The 18,430-nt window shown below is 49.9% G+C and overlaps 1 protein-coding gene across 3 annotated transcripts in view; it reads left to right on the forward strand.

Annotated features, from left to right (window-relative positions):
- The window catches only part of NINL (ninein like), a 122,025-nt gene that overhangs the window by 66,596 nt on the left and 36,999 nt on the right, over positions 1 to 18,430 (forward strand). For all 3 annotated transcript variants that reach the window (XM_018056940.1, XM_018056941.1, XM_018056939.1), the window contains exons 3-7: positions 3,130 to 3,226; positions 12,832 to 13,004; positions 13,504 to 13,570; positions 16,215 to 16,405; positions 17,014 to 17,166. In XM_018056940.1, coding sequence (XP_017912429.1) covers positions 3,130 to 3,226; positions 12,832 to 13,004; positions 13,504 to 13,570; positions 16,215 to 16,405; positions 17,014 to 17,166 — 681 coding nt within the window. The remainder of the gene's footprint in view (positions 1 to 3,129; positions 3,227 to 12,831; positions 13,005 to 13,503; positions 13,571 to 16,214; positions 16,406 to 17,013; positions 17,167 to 18,430) is intronic.

Genomic DNA, 18,430 nt, shown 5'->3' on the forward strand with positions numbered 1-18,430 from the left:
AAACCTGGACTGGCGATTCGTTTCTTACATGATGTTATACATGTTTCAATGCCATTCTCCCAAATCATCCCACCCTGCCCCTCTCCCACAGAGTCCAAAAGACTGTTCTATACATCTGTGTCTCTTTTGCTGTCTCGCATACAGGGTTATAGTGACCATCTTTCTAAATTCCATATATATGCATTAGTATACTATATAAGTGTTTTTCTTTCTGGCTTACTTCACTCTGTATAATAGGCTCCAGTTTCATCCACCTCATTAGAACTGATTCAAATGTATTCTTTTTAATGGCTGAGTAATACTTCATTGTGTATATGTACCACACAGCTTTCTTATCCATTCATCTGCTGATGGACATCTAGGTTGCTTCCATGTCCTGGCTATTATAAACAGTGCTATGATGAACATTGGGGTACACGTGTCTCTTTCAATACTGGTTTCCTCAGTGTGTATGCCCAGCAGTGGGATTGCTGAGTCATATGGCAGTTCTATTTGCAGTTTTTTAAGGAATCTCCACACTGTTCTCCATAGTGGCTGTACTAGTGTGCATTCCCACCAACAGTGTAGGAGGGTTCCCTTTTCTCCACACCCTCTCCAGCATTTATTGCTTGTAGACTTTTGGATCGCAGCCATTCTGACTGGTGTGAAGTGGTACCTCATCATGGTTTTGATTTGCATTTCTCTGATAATGAGTGATGTTGAGCATCTTTTCATGTGCTTGTTAGCCATCTCTATGTCTTCTTTGGAGAAATGCCTGTTTAGCTCTTTGGCCCATTATTTGATTGGGTTGTTTATTTTTCTGGAATTGAGCTGCAGGAGTTGCTTGTATATTTTTGAGATTAGTTGTTTGTCAGTTGCTTCATTTGCTATTATTTTCTCCCGTTTTGAAGGCTGTATTTTCACCTTGCTTATATTTTCCTTTGTTGTGCAGAAGCTTTTAATTTTAATTAGGTCCCATTTGTTTATTTTTGTTTTATTTCCAGTATTCTGGGAGGTGGGTCATAGAGGATCCTGCTGTGATTTATGTCAGAGAGTGTTTTGCCTATGTTCTTCTTTAGGAGTTTTATAGTTTCTGGTCTTATGTTTAGATCTTTAATCCATTTTGAGTTTATTTTTGTGTATGGTGTTAGAAAGTGATCTAGTGGGAGACTTTAATACCCCATTCACGCCTATGGATAGATCAACTAAACAGAAAATTAACAAAGAAACACAAACTTTAAATGATACAATAGACCAGTTAGACCTAATTGATATCTATGGGACATTTCACCCCAAAACAGTGAATTTCACCTTTTTCTCAAGCGCACACGGAACCTTCTCCAGGATAGATCACATCCTGGGCCTTAAATCTAGCCTTGATAAATTCAAAAAAATCAAAATCATTCCAAGCATCTTTTCTGACCACAATGCAGTAAGATTAGATCTTAATTACAGGAGAAGAACTATTAAAAATTGCAACATATGGAGGCTAAACAACACGCTGCTGAATAACCAACAAATCACAGAAGAAATCAAAAAAGAAATCAAAATATGCATAGAAACGAATGAAAATGAAAACACAACAACCCAAAACCTGTGGGACACTGTAAAAGTAGTGCTAAGGGGAAAGCTCATAGCAATACAGGCATACCTCAAGAAACAAGAAAAAAGTCAAATAAATAACCTAACTCTACATCTAAAGCAGTTAGAAAAGGAAGAAATGAAGAACCCCAGGGTTAGTAGAAGGAAAGGAATCTTAAAAATTAGGGCAGAAACAAATGCAAAAGAAACAAAAGAGACCATAGCAAAAATCAACAAAGCCGAAAGCTGGTTCTTTGAAAGGATAAATAAAATTGACAAACCATTAGCCAGACTCATCAAGAAACACAGGGAGAAAAATGAAATCAATAAAATTAGAAATGAAAATGGAGAGATCACAACAGACAACACAGAAATACAAAAGATCATAAGAGACTACTATCAGCAATTATATGCCAGTAAAATGCACAACGTGGAAGAAATGCACAAATTCTTAGAAAAATACAACTTTCCAAAACTGAACCAGGAAGAGATGGAAAATCTTAAAAGATCCATCACAAGCATGGAAATTGAAACTGTAATCAGAAATCTTCTAGCAAACAGAAGCCCAGGTCCAGACGGCTTCACGGCTGAATTCTACCAAAAATTTCGAGAAGAGTTAACACCTATCCTACTCAAACTCTTCCAGAAAATTGCAGAGGAAGGTAAACTTCCAGACTCATTCTATGAGGCCACCATCACCCGAATACCAAAACCTGACAAAGATGCCACAAAAAAAGAAAACTACAGGCCAATATCACTGATGAACATAGATGCAAAAATCCTTAACAAAATTCTAGCAATCAGAGTCCAACAACACATTAAAAAGATCATACACCATGACCAAGTGGGCTTTATCCCAGGGATGCAAGGATCTTCAATATCCACAAATCAATCGATGTAATTCACCAGATTAACAAATTAAAAAATAAAAGCCATATGATTATCTCAGTAGCTGAAGAGAAAGCCTTTGACAAAATTCAACATCCATTTATGATAAACTCTCCAGAAAGCAGGAATAGAAGGAACATACCTCAACATAATAAAAGCTATATACGATTCACTCTTAATTGCCTTACTATGTCTTCAGTTTTTTTAAACCTTAAGTAAATATCTGCAAGGAGATCCAACCAGTCCATTCTAAAGGAGATTGGTCCTGGGTATTCTTTGGAAGGAATCATGCTAAAGCTGAAACTCCAGTACTTTGGCCACCTCATGTGAAGAGTTGACTCATTGGAAAAGACTGTGACACTTGGAGGGATTGGGGGCAGGAGGAGAAGGGGACGACAGAGGATGAGATGGCTGAATGGCGTCACCAACTCGATGGACATGAGTTTGAGTGAACTCCGGGAATTGGTGATGAACAGGGAGGCCTGGCGTGCTGCAATTCTTGGGGTCGCAAAGAGTTGGACACGGCTGAGCGACTGAACTGAACTGAACTATTTGAAAAAACAAATGTCCTCAGTGCTGAAGGCAATATAAGATCTTCCATCTGAGAAAACCTCAAAGCCCAGTGTGTTACGTATGTGGCCTGTAGAAAAGCAGTGTTGACCGCTTTTCTCAAATTCACAGGTTAACTTCGAGGAATTTAAGGACGGTTTTGTGGCTGTGTTGTCATCACAGGCTGGTCTTGCCTCCTCAGATGAAGACAGTGGGTCTTTGGAGTCAGGTAAGAGGCCTTTCTGGTCTTCCTTACGTCTCTTTCTGTGATTCTGTGACTTCTGGAGTGTGATGTTGTACCTGAACAAGGCAGCAAGTCTGTTCCCCAGCTGCATGGACTGGGACCAGCACCTGGGTTTTTTCTTCTTTGGCTTCCATTTTTGTTCAATGGTTCTGTAAGGGAAAAGTTCTGTGTTTTCCTCTGCACTGCATGAAATTCTCTGCATACCCTGGCACTTCTGGTCACTAGATCTCTGTAGTTTCTCCTGGAACAGGCCATTTTGCAACACCAGCTGGGTGTCTTGCAGTTCAACTCCATTCTGACACTGTCTCCCTGGACACAGCTGCAGATCGCACAGGCTAAGACCGCACTGCCTTCAGAGAACAATCTCAAGCCCAGCCTGTCACCTTGTGCTTCTGACCCATTGGCTAAAGATTGGGGGTGCCCATGGCCTCCTTCAGTTGAGTTCAGTTCAGTTCAGTCCCTCAGTCATGTCCGACTCTTTGTGACCCCATGAACTGCAGCACACCAGGCCTCCCTGTCAATCACCAACTCCCGGAGTTCACTCAGACTCATGTCCATTGAGTTAGTGACACCATCCAGCCATCTCATCCTCTGTCGTCCCCTTCTCCTCCTGCCTCCAATCCCTCCAAGCATCACAGTCTTTTCCAATGAGTCAACTCTTTGCATAAGGTAGCCAAAGTACTGGAGTTTCAGCTTTAGCATCATTCCTTCCAAAGAAATCCCAGGGCTGATCTTCAGAATGGACTGATCCAGAGTCTTCTCCAACACCACAGTTTAAAAGCATCAATTCTTTGGCACTCAGTTTTCTTCACAGTCCAACTCTCACATCCATATATGACCATTGGAAAAACCATAGCCTTTACTAGACGGACCTTTGTTGGCAAAGTAATGTCTCTGCTTTTCAATATGCTATCTAGATTGGTCATAACTTTTCTTCCAAGGAGTAAGTGTCTTTTAATTTCATGGTTGCAGCCACCATCTGCAGTGATTTTGGAGCCCCAAAAAAATAAAGTCCCCATCTATTTCCCATGAAGTGATGGGACCAGATGCCATGATCTTTGTTTTCTGAATGTTGAACTTTAAGCCAACTTTTTCACTCTCCACTTTCACTTTCATCAAGAGGCTTTTTAGTTCCTCTTTACTTTCTGCCATAAGGGTGGTGTCATCTGCATATCTGAGGTTATTGATATTTCTCCCAGCAATCTTGCTTCCAGCTTGTGCTTCTTCCAGTCCAGTGTTTCCCATGATGTACTCTGCATAGAAGTTAAATAAGCAGGGTGACAATATACAGCCTTGACATAGCCTTTTCCTATTTGGAACCAGTCTGTTGTTCCATGTCCAGTTCTAACTGTTGCCTCCTGACTGGCATACAGGTTTCTCAAGAGGTAGGTCAGGTGGTCTGGTATTCCCATCTCTTTCAGAATTTTCCACAGTTTATTGTGATCCACAGAGTCAAAGGCCTTGGCATAGTCAAGAAAGCAAAAATAGATGTTTTTCTGGAACTCTGTTGCTTTTTCGATGATCCAGCAGATGTTGGCAATTTGATCTCTGGTTCCTCTGCCTTTTGTAAAACCAGCTTGAACATCAGGGAGTTCACAGTTCCCGTATTGCTGAAGCCTGGCTTGGAGAATTTGAGCATTACTTTACTAGCGTGTAAGATGAGTGCAATTGTGTGGTAGTTTGAGCATTCTTTGGCATTGCCTTTCTTTGGGATTGGAATGAAAACTGACCTTTTCCAGTCCTGTGACCACTGCTGAGTTTTTCAGATTTGCTGGCATATTGAGTGTAGCACTTTCACAGCATCATCTTTCAGGATTTGAAATAGCTCAACTGGAATGCCATCACCTCCACTAGCTTTGTTCATAGTGATGCTTTTGAAGGCCCACTTGACTTCACATTCCAGGATGTCTGGCTCTAGGTGAGTGATCACACCTTTGTGATATTCTTGTTCTTGAAGATCTTTTTTGTATAGTTCTTCCGTGTATTCTTGCCACCTCTTCATAATATCTTCTGCTTTTGTTAGGTCCATACCACTTCTGTCCTTTATCAAGCCCATCTTTGCATGAAATGTTCCCTTGGGTATCTCTAATTTTCTTGAAGAGATCTCTGGTCTTTCCCATTCTGTTCTTTTCCTCTATTTCTTTGCATTGATTGCTGAAGAAGGTTTTCTTATCTCTTCTTGCTATTCTCTGGAACTCTGTCTTCAGATGCTTATATCTGTCCTTTTCTCCTTTGTTTTTTGCTTCTCTTCTTTTCACAGCTATTTGTAAGACCTCCCCAGACAGCCATTTTGCTTTTTTGCATTTCTTTTCCAGGGGATGGTCTTGATCCCTGTCTCCTGTACAGTGTCACGAACCTCATTCCATAGTTCATCAGGCACTCTATCTATCAGATCTAGTTCCTTAAATCTATTTCTCACTTCCACTGTGTAATCATAAGGGATTTGATTTAGGTCATACTTGAATGATCTAGCGGTTTTCCCTACTTTTTTCAATTTGAGTCTGAATTTGGTAATAAGGGGTTCATGATCTGAGCCACAGTCAGCTCCAGGTCTTGTTTTTGGTGACTGTATAGAGCTTCTCCATCTTTGGCTGCAAAGAATATAATCAATCTGATTTCAGTGTTGACCATCTGGTGATGTCCATGTTTAGAGTCTTCTCTTGTGTTGTTGGAAGAGGGTGTTTGCTATGACCAGTGCATTGTCTTGGCAAAATTTGCCCTGCTTCATTCCGCATTCCAAGGCTAAATTTGCCTGTTACTCCAGGTGTTTCTTGACTTCCTACTTTTACATTCCAGTCCCCTATAATGAAAAGGATATCTTTTTTGGGTGTTAGTTCTAAAAGGTCTTGTAGGTCTTCATAGAACCGTTCAACTTCAGCTTCTTCAGCATTACTGGTTGGAGCATAGACTTGGATTACTGTGATATTGAGTGGTTTGCCTTGGAAACGAACAGAGATCATTCTGTCGTTTTTGATATTGCATCCAAGTACTGCATTTCAGACTCTTTTGTTGACCATGATGGCTACTCCATTTCTTCTGAGGGATTCCTGCCCGCAGTAGTAGATACAATGGTCATCTGAGGTAAATTCACCCATTCCAGTCCATTTTATTTCGCTGATTCCTAGAATGTCGACACTTGCTCTTGCCATCTCTTGTTTGACCACTTCCAATTTGCCTTGATTCATGGACCTGACATTCCAGGTTCCTATGCAGTATTGCTCTTTACAGCATCGGACCTTGCTCCTATTGCCAGTCACATCCACAACTGGGTATTGTTTTTGCTTTGGTTCCATCCCTTCATTCTTTCTGGAGTTATTTTTCCACTGATCTCCAGGAGCATATTGGGCACCTACTGACCTGGGGAGTTCCTCTTTCAGTATCCTATCATTTTGCCTTTTTATACTGTTCATGGGGTTCTCAAGGCAAGAATACGGAAGTGGTTTGCCATTCCCTTCTCCAGTGAACCACATTCTGGCCTCCTTAGTTAGTTCAGTTAGTTAGTTCAGTCGCTTAATCGTGTCCAACTCTTTGCGACCCCATAAATCGCGGCACGCCAGGTCTCCCTGTCCATCACCATCTCCCGGAGTTCACTCAGACTCACGTACATTGAGTCCGTGATGCCAGCCAGCCATCTCATCCTCCCTCGGTCATCCCCTTCTCCTCCTGCCCCCAATCCCTCCCAGCATCAGAGTCTTTTCCAGTGAGTCTGCTCTTCTCATGAGGTGGCCAAAGTACTGGAGCTTCAGCTTTAGCATCATTCTTTGCAAAGAAATCCCAGGGTTGATCTCCTTCAGAATGGACTGGTTGGATCTCCTTGCAGTCCAAGGGACTCTCAAGAGTCTTCAACACCATAGTGCAAAAGCATCAATTCTTCAGCGCTCTGCCTTCTTCACAGTCCAACTCTCACATCCATACATGACCACAGGAAAAACCATAGCCTTGACTAGATGGACCTTAGTCGGTAAAGTAATGTCTCTGCTTTTGAATATACTATCTAGGTTGGTCATAACTTTTCTTCCAAGGAGTAAGCGTCTTTTAATTTCATGGTTGCAGTCACCATCTGCAGTGATTTTTGAGCCCAAAAAAATAAAGTCTGACACTGTTTCCACTGTTTCCCCATCTATTTCCCATGAAGTGATGGGACCGGTTGCCATGATCTTCATTTTCTGAATGTTGAGCTTTAAGCCTACTTTTTCACGCTCCACTTTCACTTTCATCAAGAGGCTTTTTAGCTCCTCTTTACTTTCTGCCATAAGGGTGATGTCATCTGCATATCTGAGGTTATTGATATTTCTCCCGGCAATTTTGATTCCAGCTTGTGTTTCTTCCAGCCCAGCGTTTCTCATGACGTACTCTGCATAGAAGTTAAATAAGCAGGGTGACAATATACAGCCTTGCCATACTCCTTTTCCTATTTGGAACCAGTCTGTTGTTCCACGTCCAGTTCTAACTGTTGCTTCCTGACCTGCATACAGATTTCTCAAGAAGCAGGTTAGTTGTTCTGGTATTCCCATCTCTTTCAGAATTTTCCACTGTTTATTGTGATCCACACTGTCAAAGGCTTTGGCACAGTCAATAAAGCAGAAATAGATGTTTTTCTGGAACTCTGTTGCTTTTTCCGTGATCCAGCGGATGTTGGCAATTTGATCTCTGGTTCCTCTGCCTTTTCTAAAACCAGCTTGAACATCAGGCCTCCTTCAGTTCAGTTCAGTTCAGTCGCTCAGTCGTGTCCGACTCTTTGCGACCCCATGAGTCGCAGCACACCAGGCCTCCCTGTCCATCACCATCTCCCGGAGTTCACTCAGACTCGCGTCCATCGAGTCTGTGATGCCATCCAGCCATCTCGTCCTCGGTTGTCCCCTTCTCCTCCTGCCCCCAATCCCTCGCAGCATCAAAGTCTTTTCCAATGAGTCAACTCTTCGCATGAGGTGGCCAAAGTACTGGAGTTTCAGCTTTAGCATCATTCCCTCCAAAGAAATCCCAGGGTTGATCTCCTTCAGAATGGACTGGTTGGATCTCCTTGCAGTCCAAGGGACTCTCAAGAGTTCTCCAACACCACAGTTCAAAAGCATCAATTCTTCGGTGCTCAGCCTTCTTCACAGTCCAGCTCTCACAGCCATACATGACCACAGGGAAAACCATAGCCTTGACCAAATGGACCTTTGTCGGCAGAATAATGTCTCTGCTCTTGAATATGGTATCTAGGTTGGTCATAACTTTTCTTCCAAGGAGTAAGCGTCTTTTAATTTCATCGCTGCAATCACCATCTGCAGTGATTTTGGAGCCCCCCAAAAATAAAGTCTGAGACTGTTTCCACTGTTTCTCCCTCTATTTCCCATGGAGTGATAGGACCGGATGCCATGATCTTCGTTTTCAGGCCTCCTTAGGTTTAGTTAATTTGCTAGAGCAGGTCATGGAATGCAGGGAAACCCATTACTGGATCAGCTGTTTATTACAAAAGAATATAACTCAGGGTGATCGATGCATGGGCTGGCGGGAAGAGGCCCAGAGCCCCCATGCCCTCTCCAGGCCTCACTCTTCCCCCGACTCACTGTGTTCACCAAGCCAGAAACTCTCTGAATCCCGTCCTTTTGGGGGTTTTGGAGGCTTCATTACACAATCATGACTGATGCAGTGTTGGGGCATCAGTGATTGAACTCAACATCCAGCCTCTGACCTCCAGGGGTAGGTCAGGGGTAGGGTTGAAAGTTCCAACCTCTAATCACATCCTTGATTTCCCTGGCCACCAGCCCATCTCAAGATGTGGTTCTCAAAGTCACTTCATCAGCATAAACTTGGGTGTGGTTGCTCTCATCACAGGAAATTCTGAGGGTTTTAGAAGCTGTGCAAGGGATGGGAGGCAGACCAAATTCATACTTACTGTAAGTCACAATCTCACAGATGTCAAGTAATATCAAGTGCTGTCCTTACAGCAAAGGGTGTGAACAGGATAAAGAGTGTGTGGAGGAGTGGAAGAATTTGATCATCAAAAGCGCAGGGCAGGTGTAAGGTGCTGGCCAGGCTGGGAGCCTTGTGGAGCAAGCAGTATGCCACCCGCTGAGCCAGCCCTCCGCCGGTCTTCTGTCTCAGACAATAGTACTCTGTGCTCCTCGGACTTGTTAGAATCCTGGTTTCCAGTGGGGCCAGTGGAACAAAGGTAATAAAACAAGTGAAGAGGGGCTTTGAAACTGGTCAGGAGGTGGAGGGAGAATTCTGGAGGGAATGGACTGTGGGTCCAGTGGGAAGGTGATGGCGCACGTGCTCCTTAGAAGATGGGCCAACCCCTTGGCTGGCGGAGCCTGCCGTGCTCTGGCCGGATGACCGGTTTGGGATGCATCTGAGGAGTGCTGGGAGGACGATTGCAGTGGCCAGCAGGTCCCTCCCTCCCCCACAGGGCAGGGATTCCAGGCGTCTGCCCCACATAGGCCCCTGGTCTGCTCCCACACCCCGGTGGGGCCTTGGTCTGGGGCAGGTGCATGACTGGGGCAGTGGGTGCCATTGGGAGGTTTGGGGGTTATGTACCTTTCATGTAGATTCCAGTGAGGCCCACCCCCACCCCCACCCCCCCACCCCCCAAAGTCCTGTGGCTGATCGTACCCATTACTCAGTTGAGGTTTTCTAGTCTGGAGCTAGGCCCTTGGGGAAGCACTTGCGGCCTCCCCTGGGGCTGAAATCAGTTGATGTCCCACAGCCTCCTGCTGGAGCCACGTAGAAACCCTGACCTGGGGGAGAGGAGCCTGACAGGGGAGGAGTCTGGTCGGGGGAGGAGCCTGATGGGGTGGAGTCTGATCAGGGGGAGGAGTCTGACAAGGGGGTGGAGTCTGACCGGGGAGGAGTTTAATGAGGGGGAGGAGCCAGCTTGTTGGTGGCTGCCCAGGGACCTGAAGGGTCCGGTGGTTGATTGCTTCGTTTCACGTTTCTCTTCATGAGGTGGGAAGAAGGCCACTTACGTTTCCTGACTTGGGGTGTGATCGTGTGACCCTGGGCATGAAGGTGCCTGAGAAAGGTCACGCCCATGCCATCACTCCTTTTTCTGTGCTGAAACTTCCTGTGAGTTGGCAATTTGTGTCCTCTTGGTGACTGTGTGCTTTTCTGTACCAAGCCCAGTTTTGTTTTGTGTTGTTCTTCTCTTCTTTCAATTTTCAGAGCTTTCCTCAGTTACCAGTCAGTCGGTGGGGCAGTCACAGGCCTGCCTGAGGTGGCTCGGCCAGGGCTGGTGCACACGGGCGGCCCCTGTTGGGAGAGCCCGGCGAGCCCTGCCCCCGCCGTCGTGGGCGGTGTGCTTCCCAGGAGGGCCACCCTCCCGGTCTCCCCCTTGGGCTTCATCCCTGCTTCCCCGGCCAGTCCACAGCATCCGTCTCTCCGGCTTTCTAATCTGCCTGCTGGTCCTTCCCACCAACTCAGGCCACAGGATGGAAAACATGTGCTTTGATGCTCCAGGAATGTGCGTGGCACCCTGGGGCCAAATGCCTGGGGTTTTGAAGAACATTCTGCTTCTCAGTAGTTCTGCTCATTCAGTGAAGGCCATCACAGAACACATAACCAAAATATTTTTGTTGGTGGGTTTTTTTTTGTTTGTTTGATTAATCTTTTGGCTATGCCACTCAGCATGCTGAGATATTAGTTCCCTGACTGGGGATTGAACCTTTGCCCCCAGCATTGGCAGTGCAGAGTCCTAACCACTGCACCACCAGGGAGATCCTAAACCAGTGTGTTTTTAACTTGTAGAGTTTGGCATTCTGCTCTTATGAATAAATACGCGCACACAGGAGGCTCAGGGCGCGGCTGACCTTGCAGTCTGCTAGCCGTCTGGGCAGTGGGTGGGGACTGGCTGTGACCCCCAGAGCTTCCCACTGAGAGGCCACAGCTCTGTGCTCTGTGGGTGGTGAGACGCTGCCCCCTCCTGGCCTGATTTGCTGCGTGGACACGTTCCTGGAGACGCATTTCCCCTGGTGGAGGGAGGAGGTGACACTTTCAGAGAACATTTATGAACCCGTTCTAACGTGTGTGATTTCTGGGCGTCTCATTGCTCTGAGGAAAGTGCTGAGCAGCCGAAACAATGAAGAAAGGGGAGACCACATCAACGGCAGGTGGGCCTCCGGACGCAGGCTTGGGGATCTCAGGAGGGGAGAGGCAGAAGCCGTCAGGCCAAGGGTGCAGGTGCAGTGCTGGCTCACGACCTCCGGTGAGCGGCGAGTGTGGGAGCCCCAGGCAGGGGTCCGCGTGCACTCAGGCACGCCTGGTTTCCCGAGTGTGTCCCCGCTGCCCACCCCACCTGACACGGCCTTTCTCTTCCCGCTGCTCCCCGCTCAGCAACCACCACAGCCTGTGTGTAGACAGAAAGCAGAGCAGGTGCGGAGCCTGCATGCAGGCCCCTGCTCCCTGCATGGGGTGCTCAAGCCTCCCGTTTCCTCCCTGTCAGTGGGAACACCCCCTCCTCTCCAGCAGTCCCAGGAGTTCTCACATGGGGAGATTTACAAGGCCAGACCCTGCCCATGATAACCTCACAGGGACCAGGACCATGGTCAGCCTGCCCTCGATGTCCTCTGCCACACGGAACTCAGCATCTTCCGCCCCAGACTCCTGCCTTGTCCTCAGTTTCTGTGGGTCACTGGCTTCACTGTTTCTCCTGGAGGCCCGGTTGGACCCAGCCTCCTCCTCTGATGCTCCCAAGGTCAGGGGCTGCGGGCCAGTTTCGGGTGAGGGGGAGAGAAGGGAGGTGGTACTTGGCCCCTGGGAGCATGACCCACCCATGTGAAACGGTCTGTTTCCCTGGCCTGGCCTTGCTTCCTGGGACCCTGTGCCTTTCTCTCCCACTGGCCCTTTCTGGTTCCTTCCCTTTGAACCTGTGTTCTCTCCTGGTCACAGCCCAGGCCGCACCCCCACTCCCCAGTCTCTCTGGCCACGCAGCTTCCTGCGGAGGCAGTGTCATTTCTTCTCCTGCGGAGTCCCCATTGCTCCGCAGATGTGGGCGGGTAAGGAGGGAAGACGGAAGTGCAGGGGTGTACTAGGGCTTAAGGGAGCCTCATGAATCCCTAGCTGAAGTCCACACCTGCCTCTGCCCTGGACTTTAGACTCATGCGGAGTCTGAGCCTTCCTGGCTGTGCTGAGGTCCTTGCTTCTGTGTCCTGTCCAGGTGGGGTGCTGTATTGAGGTGGGGTCAGGTGGGTGGGAAAGGACCTTCTGGTCTCTAGAGCACTTGGATTATTGGAAGGTTATTTCTTTGTGTAAAAAGCTAGATTTTTAAGTTTTCTATCCCATAACAAATGCATATTTTGCTTGGAAACACTGAGAGTTTAGGATGGAAAGTCCCGTCTCCTCTTTATATAAAAAGCTAGATTTTAAAATTAGTTTTCTATCACATAACAAAAGCATATTTTGCTTGGAAACACTGAGAATTTAGGATGGAAAGTCCTGTCTCCCAGCCTAGCTGTCTCAGCCCCAGCCTCATGTTGGCCACTCCCTGTGTTCTGGCATTTTCTCTGTGTCCCCGAGAGCCACATCACACCTCCGAATCTGCATCTTCGTAAGCACAAGTGGGCCCAGAGTCTGTTTTAAAGAGCCCCACACGCCTCCCATTTTCTTTCCAGTTGCCTCCCAGGCTGTGCCCCCAAAGTACGTGAGCGGCTCTAAGTGGTACGGCCGTCGGAGCCAGCCCGAGCCCTGTGGCACTGCAGGTGGAGCCCCAGGTTTACCGGAGCAGCCGGCCAGACCCAGTGCGAGGAGCCAGCTCCGCCGCTCCGCGTCCCTGGAAAGCGTGGAGGTGGGTGGACCCCCCCCCCCCCCCGGCAACCCCCCAGTCACTGCTCACATGACATGACGCAGGAGGATGGGAGAAGGCATCTCATCGCTGGAATAGGGGCTATTTGGGGACCTACATTTGGTTTTAAGGTGTCTATGGGTCTCACTGTCTGCAGGGCAGCTCTGGCCACAGAGCATCCTTTAGAAACGGGGGCCTTGGAGCATCCCCTATTCACAACCACCACCCCCTGGCCCTGCAGGTGGAGGGGAAAGTTAATTGGCTGAGGGTAGAAAGGGCAGCTGTGCCATAGCCACGGTCACCCGCATCCAGCACTCGGACCAGGGCTCACCCTATACGACTTGGCGGGCTCGTGATGGATGCCTTGGGGCCCCCACTGAGACTCCTTGATCTGTCCACTGCGGGAGCCTCAGGCCTTCATGTCAGAAAGTCTATCCACGGGGCAGATCCACCTGTGTGGGTTAATCGTGGCTAACGTCCTTCTTTTTCTGTTTTCCCACAGAGTCTCAAGTCTGAGGAAGAAGCTGACAGCGCAAAGGAGCCTCAGAATGAATTGTTTGAAGCCCAAGGTAAAGCCTGGCTTTGTGGTGAATGCCCCCTTTGGTCAGTGCTGGGCTGTCAGGCAGCAGGCTGCCAGCAAAAGAGAATTTCCTGGGAGGTGCCTAGTGTGGGGGTCTCTCTGGGGTGCCCTTCTCCTGGGGAGGTCCCAGCTCTGGAATTCTTGAGGTCAGACCCTTGGGCAGGGGCTGCTGGCTAAGAGAGCAGCTAGTTGAGTTACAGTCACAGTGATCCTCCCGACCGGCAGGCATGGGCCAGGGGCCTTCTTCCTAAGGTGCCAGGCCTGGGCCAGCAGCCTCCCCACTCACCAGAGGCCCTGCATGTGCCCCAGGTGGAGAGCAAGACATGGCTCTGGTCCTGGGAACCTGGTGGAGCACCCGGAAGGCAGTCACAGGTGTGCTTAGCAAAGCTGGGTGCATCAGCATGTGGGTGTGTGGGTTCCTTAAGGACGCCTCTCACCAGCGTGTGTCACAGGGCAGAATGTGCAGGACCATGGCTCCAGCGGGAGACCAGAACTGACCTGGAGCTTGTCCTGAGTGAGAGGTCTGCACTGGTGCTGAGCACCGTCCAGGCTGTGGTCCTCAGGGGCCGAGGCTGTTGCTGGCTCAGCGCTGAGCGTGGGGATGTCAGGCGAGTGAACCAAGTGTCTGCGCTACTGGACGAAGCAGATGGACCTCTTTGTGTCCGAAAATCACTTCCTCCATCCCCTGGACTCAGAGTAAATCTAGGGGACAAGAGGAAGGGCTCCAGGGAGGTTATTCACTGAGTGATTTTGGGCTCTCTGCCCAGAGACTGGTTGGGTTCTTCTTTCCATCCAGGTTAGAACTGACACTCGTGCACAAGCACTAACGTCAGACTGCACAGGACTGACTGGCCTTCTCTGCCAGCCCTGAGAACACACCCTGGTGTCAGAACTGCTTTCCCCCTTTTTTGGTTCCTGCCTTTATTTATTTATTTATTTTTATTTAAAATGTGTTTATTTGGCTGTGTCAGGTCTCAGTGGCAGCATGCAGGAGCTTCATACGTCATTTGGGACCTTTCTTCCGGTGCACAGGTTTATGTCTAGTTGAGGGCACAGGCTTAGTTGCTCCGTGGCACGTGGGATCCGAGTTCCCTGACCAAGGATTGAACCCGAGTCCCCTGCATCGCAAGGTGGATTCTTAACCACGAGACCATCAGAGAAGTCCCTGTTTTTCCATTTTTCCATAGAACTTTCAGATGTTTTCAGCTGGAAGTGGTCTTGGAAGTGGCCCTTTCCTTGTGTTTTCCTCAACCCGATGTACAACATCATCCCTGAGCATGGAGGCCTAGCTTTCCTCAGGAAAGGACTTTCTGATTATTAGTTGGGTTACCACAGTAAAGGCCAGGATGACTCCTCTCTGGAGAGTTCCAGACCACTGACCGGGAGCCGGGGTCTGGTCAGGTGCAGGTGACCCTCTTCCTGTGTCGGGCAGGATGGTGCAGTCTGGGCGTGGAAGGAGCTGTGCTTTGAAGCCTTGCTTATCTAAAGAGAGCTCTTTGTGGGCACCCCAGGGTCTGTCCTCTCCCAAAGGGTATTTCTCTGGCAAAGCTTCAGAAACCTCAGTAAGCCACCTGGCTAACGTAGAAAGGCTATGAAACCTGGCCAGCTGTCACCCGGACTCGCTGCTGAGTCTGTATCTCAGAGACCCCTGTGGCTCCTGATGTGCGGTGGTATGGAAAACAGCCCACCTTGGGGCGTTTTTGCTGGGGGAAAAAAAAAAAAGATAACACTCACCCTGCATCCAAACTAGCCTTTGGTGCTAAGTTCGGTTTACCGGAGATGTTAAGGATGGAGGGCAGGAGGCCGGGGACTGGGGGGCGGGTGGGAGGTGACCCAGCGGCTCTGGGGGAGTAGCCACACACACAGGGGGGACTCTGGGTTGATGCTGAGTTGAAGAAATCAGCCGTCAGGAGACCTGGGAGAGAACTGGGACGTTGTTGTTGGGTAGAGGGCCATTGTCACACTGGGGTCAGGAGTGCACACGAAACACTCAGGGGTGAGAACACGGCAGCTGGGATTTGCCTTCAGATTCTTGGGCCAGGGACCTCTGTGGTGATTTATTGTCTAGCACTCTACACTCCCATTGCAGGGGGCCCAGGTTCCATCCCTTGTCTGAGAACTAGAGATCCGATGCTGTAACTAAGAGTTCGCATGCCACAACTAAAAAGATCTCACGTGCAGCAACCAAGACCCAGAACAGCCAATTAGATATTACAGAAATAAAAAATACGTGGGCAAGAACAAACAGGGGTAGAGGAAGCCAGGGCAAGAGGCTGCCCAAGGGACAGGGTCATTGGCCTTTGCTGGACTGTGCTCTTTGCTTTGGGCAGGTTTGAAGACCTTCTAGACGTTAATTTTTTAAACCTGGCCTTTTTATTCTAAGTGCAAAGCTTGCAGGTATGCTCCAAGTGCTACAGCTTCTGTAGGCTCCCTTCAGAAAATGCCTTCCCCACGTGCAGCAGAGTCCCCCTTTTATTGTGAAATGTTGCATAGAATTAAGTTGGAAGAATTGCACAGTGAGCCCTGTGTAGCCACCATCGGAAGCTTGACACTCACATGTGTCCCTCTGCCCATCTGTCAGTCCATCTGATTTCAGAGTAAAGTACTGCCTTGGTGTGTCTCCCCTGCTTCAGGCCAGCTGCCAACCTGGGGTTCTGAGGTCTTCGGGAGCCCCCGGAAGCCCCACAGCCACTCCTTCGACACCCCCGAGAGCCAGGTCTGGGGTCTCTGGGAAGAGCTGGGTGTGGGCAGCAGCGGCTACCTCACAGAGGAGGAGCTGGCCCTGGTCTGCCAGAGCATCGGGCTCCAGGGCCTGGCAAAGGAGGTGAGAGGGGATGGGATGGACCGCCCAAAGGGCTGGGTCTTTGTGGTTGGTGCCGGGCCTGGAAGACCCCTTCACCCTCAGACACACACTCAGTCATCACTGTCTGGCCTGAAATCCTGTGCTGACTCCCAGGGCTTGTGCTGAGGGTCCGTCTCGGGCCACCTTCACGCAGGATGCTTCTCTGCCTGGAGCTCTCTCCCCTCTCTGGTCTCCCTAGGCCTACCGCCCAGCCCAAAGGTGGTGCCCATAGCATCTGTGTTCAGCCCTTGCCTCCTTCAGGACCCAGAGAGGAGGGGGCAGTGTGATGGGATGGGCCCCACCTTGCTGACCCAGAACCGCTGGGATTCCGTACATGCGTGTCCCACACATACATGTCCCACCGTCCAGCAGACTCCCTCACAGCAGACTCGGGGTGGGTGTTTGGGAGATGCGGGATGCTCAGCTGGGTGGAAACTGACTAGGCATATGGATTTCACAAGGCCCAGCCAGGAAGCCAGTGCTTGGATAGCAAGCCGCCTGCTTGGTGGGGTGGGGACTGGGCCTGGGCGGGGCATTCAAGGCTGCTTGGGAGCAGCCTCTGAGCCAATGCCTAGGGCGCTTTTCTTTAGGAACTTGAAGACCTGTTCAACAAGCTGGACCAAGATGGGGATGGTAGAGTAAGTCTGGAGGAGCTCCAGCTTGGCCTGTTCAATCACGGGTCCCCTCGACCACTGGAACTGGCCCCGCTTGTCAAACCCAGCGGGTCCTGGTCTCATTACCAGGTAAGGTGGGACAATTAACTCTTGAAGCCCAGGGTGACTGCATCACTCTGCTGAAGGCCTGATCTCTCTGCCTGGTCCCCAGAGTGGGTGCCCAGGAGGTGGTTGGAGTGACCTGACCTGACATCGCTTCTGCCTGCCTATGCGCCAGGGGTGAGCTGCTCGCCTTCTCTGAGCCTCAGGTTCCTCATCTGTAAAGTGGACGCACCTCATAGGGATTTTATGTGGATTCCCTGGGGTACACTGCGTTCCACCAACAGCACCCGGTTCCTCCTCCCCGGGGGACAGAGTCACTATCAGGGCCGTGCCTTCCCCGGGACTAGCGCTCCAGGCTCTCCTGGAGCTGTGTTCTTCCCATTTTCCATCCTGCACGAGGCCAGCTGGGGTCAAGCAGACTTTATTTACACTGTGATGCTGGCCAATGCGTTTGGTTCAGCTCTGTCTCGGGGTAGCCAGGGCTCCTTCTCCCACCGCAGGGCATGGTTGTCCTGGGGAGTCTTGCTGCCACCTCTTTGGCAGCGTGGTTGATCCCGTAGTTTTTGGGCAGCGGTGCAGGAACAGTGGCCTTGTTCTCTGCTGGGCTGGGCGTGTCCGAAGATCAGGTTTCTGCCCCTGAAGCCACTGAGACGGGGAAGAAGTTGGGTTAGTGAGGATAGTGCCCGGCCACCTGAGGGCAGGGACTGCATGGTGCCCACAGCCCACGGAGGAGGGCTCCTCCCAGGGGCCTCGGCCCCTCGTTCCTGCCCAGGAAGCACTGACGTGGCGCCAGGGCCATGTCCTGTGCGTGTGGACACCGGTGTGGCCAGGCTGCGGGTGTAGGGCCTCACGCAGCAGACCGAGGTTCTCCTGCTCCATCAGGGGAGCCCCTGGGTCTGGTGGTCTGGGGACACCCACCTCAGAGAGGAGGGGGCTGCTGCTCCTCCTTGTTTTGGTCCCAGCAGCAAATGCGTGTCCCAAGGGCCCTCCCTGGGGTGGAAGCACAGCTTCCTGGCTGCACTTCAGCCTCACCTGTCAGCTTTCCGGCCGAGGGATTTTTCTGCCTTTGTCTCCAGCCCTGAATCCTGAGGACACGTGCCCTCTGCTTGGGCTGCTCTGCCTCTTCTGAAGCCCATCTTGGGTTTCTCTGCATAGACTGGGTTTCCCTTGGCTGGAGTGCGCCTTCTCGGGCTCTTCCTCTGGGAGGACAGGCGGCAAGCCACCTTGTTCAGGGAGAAGTTACCTCGGGGGGCCCTGCAGGTGCTGGGGCATCCCCCTGCATGTCCTCACG

This window comes from Capra hircus, chromosome 13 (genome assembly GCF_001704415.2).
Source record: "Capra hircus breed San Clemente chromosome 13, ASM170441v1, whole genome shotgun sequence".
Taxonomy (NCBI): Eukaryota; Metazoa; Chordata; class Mammalia; order Artiodactyla; family Bovidae; genus Capra; species Capra hircus.